The 11,402-nt window shown below is 27.9% G+C and overlaps 1 protein-coding gene across 3 annotated transcripts; it reads right to left on the reverse strand.

The window, feature by feature from the left end:
* Window positions 1-873: 873 nt before the first annotated feature.
* Window positions 874-3,716, reverse strand: LOC109337915. Of its 3 annotated transcripts, none has more exons than XM_019575002.1 (3): window positions 3,649-3,716; window positions 2,339-3,360; window positions 874-1,390 (listed from the first exon to the last, which is right to left on the reverse strand). In XM_019575002.1, exons 2-3 carry the CDS (start codon window positions 3,037-3,039, stop codon window positions 1,174-1,176), a joined length of 918 nt encoding a protein of 305 aa, XP_019430547.1. In that variant the 5' UTR covers window positions 3,040-3,360; window positions 3,649-3,716; the 3' UTR covers window positions 874-1,173. The 3 variants fall into 3 exon arrangements, with proteins under 3 accessions (XP_019430547.1, XP_019430549.1, XP_019430546.1); XM_019575004.1 differs by lacking the exon at window positions 3,649-3,716 and having other exon boundaries at window positions 2,339-3,071; window positions 3,289-3,533; XM_019575001.1 differs by lacking the exon at window positions 3,649-3,716 and having other exon boundaries at window positions 2,339-3,533.
* Window positions 3,717-11,402: the final 7,686 nt, after the last annotated feature.

Genomic DNA, 11,402 nt, shown 5'->3' on the forward strand with positions numbered 1-11,402 from the left:
ATAGTTAAAAGTCAATGAGATAATAAAATCAATGTAATTAATATGTAATATTGTATTGCATGAATAAACACATACAAAATAAGATTTATCATGCATGTATTAGAGATAAATTTAGGGTAACTCCTAAGGTAGAGAAAATAGTAGAATCTCATTTCAACTGGTTCAAGCATGTAACATTTTCTCATACAATTTTTTCCCTTCTTTTTTAGTTCTTAATTAGTACCCGAAATACATATTTAACATTCCCCTTCAATTTATCTTTAGACTAGTCCAGGCCATTCTTAAAATTGATGGTACATTTTTTGGGGTCTAAATCACTTATACAAAAAAATATAGTTACTATAAATCTAGTTCTAAAAGGAGAGAACCATTATGGAGGATAAAACACTACCTGCCAAGTTCTTATTTTAGTAAGGATTGCCACAAGGGCTAGGTTAGTGAACTAAAGCATGATAACTTTGATTAGAAAATTTTATATTTAATAAGCCTTCAAAAAAGCCTATTTATATGAGTTATAGCTATAGATATTTATTAATTATTTTCCTCCAATCATGAACCTACTTAGTTTTGTAGTTACGTATGAGAATTATATTTTAAACAAAAGTTTGGTAGCATAGTATTCACGTGAAAACTAGCGTCAGCATAGGTTAGAAAATTTGCCAACGTTTAATATGAAAAGGAAATATAAACACCTATGACTTTGACAAACCAATTCCTTTTGATTATATAATTAAAAAGTACAATCCCTTTCTGTTTTTCTCAGCTACATTATTAATTCATATAAATAAATATATACACCCACCAAATTTTAAATATATTGACTTTATTTTTCATTGGGAAAATGGTAACCAATGTATATAATATGTACCCCAGTGCAACGCCATATATAAGGGCGACCCAGTGCATGAGATTCCTGGGCAAGACAAAGATTGCAATAAAAAAAATATCCGGCAAATCACTTGTCAAGCTGGTAACTTGTCAAATATTGAAGGTTCATATGTTGGAGGGCATAGATTGAGGCCCTGCCTGAGAAATGTTAACTTGGCCATATGGTTCAGCATTAACATTAAAATTTGATCATGTGTCACAGAATGTAAACCAGGAACCAATTAACCACTCAATGTATAATCTTGTATGATGAATTGAAGGCAAGAATCATGTTGTAGTCCCCAGTTAGTACATATTTACATGAAAAAACCATGGCAGAACAAAAGCTATTACCAGAAACGCCATCACGAAGTTACAAAATGGTTGTCCTTGCCAGCATTCAATTAACCTGGATGAGGTGCTTTCTTCGTCCATGTGTCCTCTTTCGTTCCATTCTACCAGAAATCTGCGATCAGCAATACCCGTAATGTTTTTTGCAGTCTCGCCGCATATTTCACATACTCTGTCATGAAGAAAGGTAGATAGTGAATAATTTACTTGATAATAGACTCTGACACAAAGGCTACTTGATATGGCACCAATATCAACAGAACTAACAGAGATCAAAGGAACCTAAGTATTAATCAATGAAAAACTAGTTCACATATCTATTCAGATTTCTAGTCTGATCACAACATTTCTATTCAAAATTATGATGAAAGTATAAACAAAACTTTCCTAGCCCATGCCCTATATATTATATGAATAGAGAAACACCGGATCCAAAAGAATCTTCGCCAGGGCTACTACAGGAGCACATTTTCAAATACCATGATAAGTAAATGGAATAATTTGCTAATTGCCAAACTAGGTATTGATGGAACAATATGGATGTCAATTAACCTCAGCTCACAAACACCAGAAGCCATTTGCTAATCATATTTATGTCTAATCGATACTCTTATGTTACATCCAAAATAGTTTGATAGGCATCAATGTACAAGGTACAAAATTGGTCTGGCCTTAGATTTAAGGGCCTCGTAAACACAAAACTTAAGTATGATCCCAATCATGAATCTGGAACGGATTTAAAGAAAAAAAATTACAATAAGGAAAGTCTAATTGAATCGTATAAAGGACGTCGCAGACCTTCGATGAATTCAAAAGACAAGTCATGAAAGATTGAAAGATAAATGATAAAACCTATCCAGCTATTCAATATTATTGTTGAAGTCATAAACATTCCAAATTATCAAGAGGTCGCAAGGTCACTGGATGGACAAAAGAGGATTATTTGCTTTTAGAAATTGTTCCAAATTGGATAATTAAGTAAAAGAACCTACCAAACACTATAGCTTTAGGAAATCAAAATAAGTATACAACAACATGATTGTGATCAATGTTAAAAGATTAGTGCAAAAATGTCGATATACAAACTAGAATGAAACAAATAGTTGGAAAGAACATATACCTGTTTCCTTTAAGCCCGAACCATGCTTCAGCACAAAGAATGTGTGCAATTCCTAGCTCATCTTTGCATGCACAACCAAGATGAATCAAATCTGCTCTACCATTAGTACTGCCATCAGTGCCAACAGCTGATGCATTTGATAGTCGCCCGGAAGCAAGATAGCAAATCCTACAAACCCTTTCACCATCTGAACTGTCACTTAATCCTTTGCGGTTGCTACGCCTTATATCAATCACACATGAACTCTTATCTGTTTCCGGCACCCCATTCAGGTCTTCCCGGGGCACTTCTCTTAACCCTGATTCAGTAACTTTTGCTTCCAATTTCCTATTATCTCCATTTACATGCTCATTCTGAACAGAGTCTATTACAACAACAGTCTCAAGGACTTCCTGATTAACCAAATGTTTTGAATTATTACTTGTCCCTTCATCAACCACAGTCAATGTATCAATTATTTTTTCTTTATTAGGACCCTTAACTTCCTCAGGCCCCTCATTCATCTCTTTGTTCAAACCCGAATTGTTACCCGTCTCTTTTGAACTCCCAACTTCTCCACTTATACTAATTTTTCCACCCAAACTGACCCCATCTACCGCACGAATCACAGCCCCTTCAACCGAAACACTCGAATTCTCATCACCCCCTTCATGAACATGATCCAATACCTCACCCTGACGTTTGGTTCCATCTTGATCCATTGACAAAACTTTCCACTCAAATATTTTCAAACCTGAAAACCAACTTCTATAAACAACACAAGACAAACCCCACAGACAAAAAAAATACTTCTTTTTAGTTACATGGGATGAATGAACAATGTGATAAAATGAAAGGTGGAAAATCCATATCTTTCAAATTTCAATGACCCACTTCATGATTTGAGACAAAATCCTCAGATATTATCATAAATCATTTAGAGAGAAAAAAAATCAAACTTGGGATGATACCTTAAAGATAGATGACCACAATTTTTGAAGAAGCAAGACCCACCAAACAGCCGCAAAAACAAGGGGCTTTACCTAAAACATTAAATTTTACAAACAAAAAATTCTGAGAATGTTTGAAACCAATCCACACCGCTTAAAACCTTAGTAGTGTGCAGGTTCATGGTGATGTTTGAGGAAGAAATAATATATAAATATTGAGTAGAAATGCATCATAACATGCAATGAATCAATGAATGGTATAGTATTCTAGTGACCAGAACACAAGGATATATTAAGAAATAAAACAAGCTTGGTTTGTGTTAATGGAGGGTATAACATAGACCTTTCATACAAATACAGAAAGAAAATATACTTATCAACCTTTTTTATCTGTGATAAATTCAGCTGTCATACTTCCTTTCAAGGAGACATGCCAAGAAGAGAATTAATATTCAAAGCTTCCTAACTTCACATTGTTCAATTTATAATATTATTTCTAAATATCTTTCTAATCTCAATCAATTTTAAATATTTCTTTCAAATATTTCAAACTCTTGTTATAAGTAGTTTATATTAAAAAAATTGCAGTCCACTCAAATAATCAACTAACCTAATGCAAATTTTCTTTCAAATTTATATATTCTTCTAGAAAAAATTGAGAACTGTCTTATCTCTCATCCACTCTCAGACATACCACGTGTGTGTTAAAAGAGCAGATCTTCAAATATTAATTACTTATAGTATTTAATGTATAATATTTTAAAATCAAAATTCAATCTTTAATCTCAACAAATTTCTAGTAATTAATTTCTTTAATATTTTCCAATATTCTTACAAACAATTAATATAATGTTAAATCATAAATGATGATCATTGATAAAACATTGGTCTCTAAATTATTCTTTATCATTTTTTTAGTAATTTCTAGGTCTATTTCTTCTCTGCGAGTTTGACTAGTTTCCAATTGGTTTATTTTTCTTACGATGGCTTCTACGGCTCGCCTTCAGATATTTTCAAACCACTTTCTTCTAAAAACAATCTTTTCTAATTATATATTGTCTAATGTGTCCACTCATTTAATGTAACATATTCATCTCTATTACATGAAGTTTATTATCTTATTAATATTTTATCACTCAAGATTCAATCTCATATAACATAATTGGTCTTAGAGTTGAACGATAAAACTCCCCTTTAAGCTTGGGTGATACGTTTTTAACACAAGTGACACCTAAAATATTGTACTATTTTATCCAACCTGTTTGAATGCTATGGCTCATAACTCGGTCATTTTCTCGATCATCTTGTGTGATTGCTAAATCTAGTGACCCGTAATATGATATGATCCTCAAACTTTATCCCTATAGTAGGTTTATTATTTTGTTGCTATATATTAACTTATACAAAATCTACATGCTTTTCAAAATTCTCTCCACATTTCTAATTTCTCATTTAATTTATCTCTCGAGTATCCCTTTATAAAATATCATCAACAAAGAACATTATAGTATTGATTCTTGGATATAGTGAGAAATTTCAAAATATAACCTGACTATTATTTTTTCTTTTTTATTTAGTTTTTTAGAAATTTCGAAATTTTACTTGTTAAATATTATCCGCCAACAAGAGTTCTTATGTGTGTGTGGAGAGTGGACTTATATATTGTCAATAACTAGAACCACCACATAAAGGGAATGCTCCTGCGGCTTTGGTGAAGTTGGAGAAATTTTTGTGAACCTTTAAAGTAGCCTTATATGTTAATAAAAGAATCCATCTTTGGAATCATCCAAGGTTTTTACTTATCTGATTCGAACGTGCTATGTCCTGATCTTCACTGAACACTTCTTTCATGATTTAAGTAGATGGAGAAGAAAAATTATAATAATTTCGAGTTGCCACTTTGTTTTTAAAAAAACACTCTTTTTGCTCACTTTTAGATTGTGTTGATCTTTAATAATTATGGATTAAATAGGGCGGTTCCCATACTAATTTCCTATATTATTTTATAACTTAAACTTTTTATTATTAATTATTGACTTATTTACAAATGGCAAAACAATTTTATTTTTATTTTCATGTCTAACGAGATTTTATCTTGTTCATACATATCATTATATGTAATAGACAAGACTTTTATAGTTTTTGGCACATAATGTTTGTTGATTTGGTGTGTTTTAATTATTTTAAGGAACAAAAGCAACATTATAACCATTCAAAGGATAAATTGAGAAAAAAAATGAATATTTAGAACACTTCTTCCATCCTTACTGTAATTTTTTTATATTTTCAAATTTTAGAGAGATTAAGTAAGAAAGTATTTATATTTGTTTTATTTTGTCCAACCGTTATTTGTTATTAAAAATATTATTTTTTTAGTTTATTAAATCAAATAGAAGTGATGTATCCTAATAATTTAAAGATGATTTGAGGAAAAGAAATAATATCCCAACCCTCCTCCATACTTAGCAATTAGTTTTAAAATATGGTTTCCATTATGAAAGAAGATTATTTTTGATAATGGACTACAGAATCCATACATGTTTACTAAATATTCAATATTTTATGGATTAATTATTATTATTAGTAATTATTATAAAGTTATAATATTATATTGGTTCGGTTATTACGTGATATTATTATTGTCTTTATATGACAAAGGAAATAATTATTAAATAAAACCCGAGTTAAATATTTCTATTATTATTACTAGTGTGTACAGGCACTTCGTGCCTGCCGGTTAATATTGCACAGTAATATGTATTTAATTTTTATATATTTTATTTTTTATAATTAAAATATATTTGTTGTATTCAGTGTACTTTATATTATATTTTTGTGTGTTTATGATAAGTTTAGTTTAAGGTGAGAGATGTGGTTAATTAATGTGTTGGTGGTGGTTAATTAGGATTATATGTTTTTTTGTAAAAATTAAATAATGTGAGGGGCAAAATAGGAAGTAGAAATTACACCATGGTGTAAGTTACACCATGTTTTGGCTTTATATATAGTATAGAAGTATAGATTATTAGTTTCTAATTGTCATCATATTATTTTAATAATTTAATTACTATTATTATTATTATAAATATACTATTTATACTTCTATATCTATACTATATGTATATATATAATATTATTATACTATATATAAAGCCAAGATATCTTATAACTACCTACATAAGGTATAATTTTATTTTGCCTATTTTATCCTTCTAATAGAAGTTAGAGTAAGTTACATATACAAAAAATATCAAATCACCAATGCAATTTTTAATGTAAGTTTTAGTAATATCACAATTTATTATCATATTTTTTATTACATGTTGGTTAATTGATACAAAGTGGATGGATAAAAAAGTAATATAATTCTCTAAAATGAAAGATATAAAAATTAAAATTTAATACTATAAAAAAAATGTGGATTAATCGATACAAAGTGGCTTTTGACATGCTAGTAAAATATAATAGGAGAAATATGTGTTTGTCTCTTATAGAAAACTAGTGTGTACATGCATTTTGTATCTGCCGACGAGTATTGTGTGATACTACATATTCAATTTTTATATATTTCATTTTTTTATAATTAGAATGTATTTGTTGTGTTCGGTGTATTTTATATTATATTTTTGGTGTTTATGATAATATTTAATTTAAGGTGAGATATGTGGTTAATTAATGTATTGGTGGTGGTTGCTTCTAATTATATAGTTTTTTGTAAAAATTAAATAATGTGAAGGGCAAAATAAGAAATAAAAATTACACCACGATGGAAGTTATTTCAAGTTTTGACTTTATATATAACTAGTGTGTACAGGCACTTCGTGCCTGCCGACGAATATTGTGTGATATTACATATTCAATTTTCATATATATTATATTTTTGTGTGTTTATGATAATGTTTAATTTAAGGTAAGATATGTGGTTAATTAATATATTGGTAGTATTTGCTTATGATTATATTGTTTTTTTTGTAAAAATTAAATAATGTTAAGGGCAATATAGGAAATGAAAATTACACCATAAAAAAAGTTATTTCAAGTTTTGACTTTGTATATAGTATAGATATAGATAAGGTTCAACTATTTACACTATAATATGTGGAGATATCAGTGTAACTGTGCAAGCAACGAAAGATACTAATCGGTGTATTGCGGAAGTTAAGGTGGGATAAAGCATCAAGCAGTGATTACACCATACAAGTTTTTTCATATATCATTTTTGGTGTATTTTCCTGAATGTTTTCGTAGTTTGTCAGATATCTATGTATGGAAATGAGCGGAGTCTTCAAATACAACTTCATAAGAATTAGTTCGAGTCTAGTTTTAAATCAAATTCCAAGTGAGTTATTTTCTAGTCAAACTTAATGTACTTTGACTTCACAAATATCCAAGCGAGTTACTGATGTATTTTATATACTTTTTTAGTTGGCATGATTATATATATATATATTTCAAATATGAACGATTTTAAATCAGTTTTCAAATTATTTAATTTTAATATAGATAATATATTACATCTATATATTAGTATAAAAAGTATATACATGTATAACTATAATATATAATCTGAGTCAAGTTAAGTATACTTGACTCAAGTTTATTATGATTATTTAACAAGTTCAAATTTTATTTTATTTTACTTAGTTTATGAACCAAGTTTCAAAAAAGTTGGATATACTTATCTTACTTCCATTCATAATATTATCGTTATATCTATATATATGTACCGTTTCTTTTCCACGTGTATGTTGTTACCTTTTTGGTTCTTTTTAGTCAAGTGATCTTATATTTTTAGTTGAGTTTTGTATGGTGTTTGTGTGCTTTCTTGTTATGATATGCTTGTGCTTGTTGATAATGCTTATTTTTTTAATATTTGTGTGTATGTTGTAGGGGTGAGTATGGTTAAATTGAGTTAAGTAAGACTTGTATCTTGCCCAACCTTAAATGTTTGTCTAATTATTTTTTAAATTTTAACTCAACACTAAACCCGAAACTAACTTGTCCCAAATGTCGGTCGGGTTCACCTTTTTAGATAAAGTATTATCAATAATATTTATTATTATGAATATATAATTTGACATATGAAATTATATATGTATATATTGTCAATTATGTATATATGACGAAAAAATTAGAGAATCAATGTTACTTTTGACCAAGAGATATCATTGTTGTGTATACAATTAAATAGACATAATACAAACATGATAAATGAGAACTCATGTGACGAATCATACAATATCATGATTGACACGTACTCAATCATAAATATTTACTCAGACTAATTTTGAACTCAAAATTGATCTAAACCCGACAATACCAACTATATTCGAGTTCGGTCATCATAAGAAGAAATCGGGTGACTGAGTAGAGTCGGGTCCTTCTTACTACATTATAAATTTGGTTTTTTGTGTATGTTGTTATTGTTTTTTTCTAGTTTTTATACAACCCTCCTCCATCTTTATCATTTATTTTAAGAAATTTAATTTTCACCATTAAAGAAAATACCTTTTTGATGAAGTATAGATTATTTACAAGTTTAATAATTATTTCACTATTATTATTCCTAATCTATTATTATAATATTATAATAGTTAGATTAATACTTGATGTTATTAATGTCCTTTCTATAACAAAGGAAATAATCATTTAATAAAAGCTGAATTGAATATTATTATTAGATAGTAATTGTTATCATATTACTATAATTCTTTAATTATGATTACTATAAAGATATATAAAAATAATGGAAGAAATACAATACTTGTTTGACACGAAAAGCGATGAACTATTGTAAATCTGACGCTAACATACATGAAAAATGTATCCACTTAGAAATTGAGACACTAATTTAAAACCTTTTTTCATGTCTTTTAAGACGTATTTTCTTGTGAGTTTTCATAATGCTCCATACATTTCCATAATAAATCCTATTAGAATCGTTCAAATCAAGTTTTCTTTAATTTTTTTATTGGCCATTAATTTTCTGATACAATTTTAAAATCATTCCATATTTATTTCCCACCCTCATAATCTTGATTTGTTGAAAAATAAGTTTTTGATTCTAAAAGGAGATATCACTAATAAATGACAATGTACTATTTTTAAAAATATCACACATTCTTGTTTTCCAATCAAAAAATATTTTATTGCAACTAATTTCCTCATAAATTTTAAAATTTTTCTATATTTATTTTTCAAATATCATTATATTGATTTGGTTCTAAATCATATGTAATAAGTTTTTTCGTCTAGAATTTAAATCGATATACCACTAATAAATGATAACTTAACTAGGCTTAAAAACGTTAATTATACATATCGTCCTTTTTTCCACGTAAAATATTTTGTATTCATCGTAAATCAAAATTTAATAGACAACATACGTTTTAGTTTATTTATTTCTCTTCTTCTTTTTTATATGTACTAGATAAAATTAGGTGTTCACATCAATATTGTGAGAACCAGGCTGAATGGAATTATTCGACTAGTTTAACTACTAACCAAACTTAAAAATCACTCTTGTTTGTAGTCTTAGCTGAATGAGTAGTTGAACCACTTTAAACCGGGGAAATTATGATCCAATTGTGTTAACATTGGTTAAACTACAATAACCCGAGAAATAAATCAGAAGATTCACTTAAAATTAAAACAATGGAATGTTATTCTAACATTTTTTTATTATATCTCAATATAAGATGAATATATGATATTTCAATATAATTATACATAATTATTAATTATATAAATTTTTTACATTAATATGAAATTATATATTTATAAATAATTATTACTTATGACATCTTTATAATATATATATTCTCTTGAATCTAAGAAGTCCAATTATACCATCTTGATTTCATTATGTTTATGGCATAGCACATGGCACTAGAAGAAGCAATACTCACACATTATTGTTAAAATCGTACCGGTTATCAAACTGATCAAGATATTGGTATAGTGGTACAATAGTTTAACTGATGGTACCGGTTATCACATATTTCATTTTGTTTTTACATTATCACATTAGTCAATAACCAAAATGATATATTTATATTTTGTATTAAGATGTTGGGGTGAAGTACTAAGTTCGAAATCGTTCATATATTTTTGACAAGTACTTTTTAAAATCACAATTGCAATTTTCAACTTTTGAAATGTGTGTGGGATTGTGCTTAGAAAGGTGAGAGAGATTTTTTATACTAATATTGAATTCATTTGAAAAAAATGCATATCCATTTTATATAATGGATGTATTTAAATTCATCCATTATCAACACTATCTATTGAATTATATCCATTTAAATTCATTAGCTCTAACAGATGGATTTGAATGGATTTAATTTGGATGAATTTAATTTGGATGAATTTAATTTGGATGAATTTTGAATTATGGATAATTTTGCCACCCATAACTAATAAGAATATCCTCTCTTTGAACAAAAATCACATATCTTGAAAACATTTTCTTAATCATGTTTCATTCCAATGAAATTTTGACACCTAATAAAAATTAACACATATGTTTCTCGCAATTAAATTTTTTTAATAGGTGTCACAATTTTATTAGATTGAGACATGATTAAGAATAATGTTGATGATAATTGATCTACATTCCCAGTATTAGACCCTCTAGTACTGTAATATTAGTAGAAAATAGAGTTTGAATTTTTTTAATATTATTTTATTCAAAATAATTAAAAATTGGACCATTTATTTTTTTATACCATATGTCAAGAGTTACCTATAATACTAGAGAAGATCTTAACATAATAAAATATCAAGTTTTAAGTTTAGCAATACATTAATGGCTACTTTTACGTTCACGTCCTTTTTATTTACATGTCCTGAAACAAATATCCTATTTATCTATGATACATCAATTATTATTTTTCATCTTCGACATCGTTAAACTCAATGATCATTTTACGTTAGGGTCGTAATGCTTATACACAATATTGTTAATATCATATCCAATGAATATACATTCATAGGTTCTCTGAGTTTAACTTTCTAGGGCCATACCATCAGAAATGATTTCATGAGCAATTTTATGTATCTCATAGGACTAAGACTCTACTGATTTATTATCAGTCATTTGATATTTGAGGTAGTGATAACATTATATATATATA

The sequence above is a fragment of the Lupinus angustifolius genome, unplaced genomic scaffold (assembly GCF_001865875.1).
Source record: "Lupinus angustifolius cultivar Tanjil unplaced genomic scaffold, LupAngTanjil_v1.0 Scaffold_15_111, whole genome shotgun sequence".
Lineage (NCBI taxonomy): Eukaryota > Viridiplantae > Streptophyta > Magnoliopsida > Fabales > Fabaceae > Lupinus > Lupinus angustifolius.

What these genes read in the sequence shown, in the direction of transcription:
- LOC109337915 (XM_019575002.1), bottom strand. Translation starts at nt 3,039, where the DNA reads ATGGATCAAGATGGAACCAAACGTCAGGGTGAGGTATTGGATCATGTT. An exon ending in TTCGGGCTTAAAGGAAACAG is followed by an intron (nt 1,391 to 2,338) that starts GTATATGTTCTT and finishes TCTTCATGACAG; the next exon opens with AGTATGTGAAATATGCGGCG.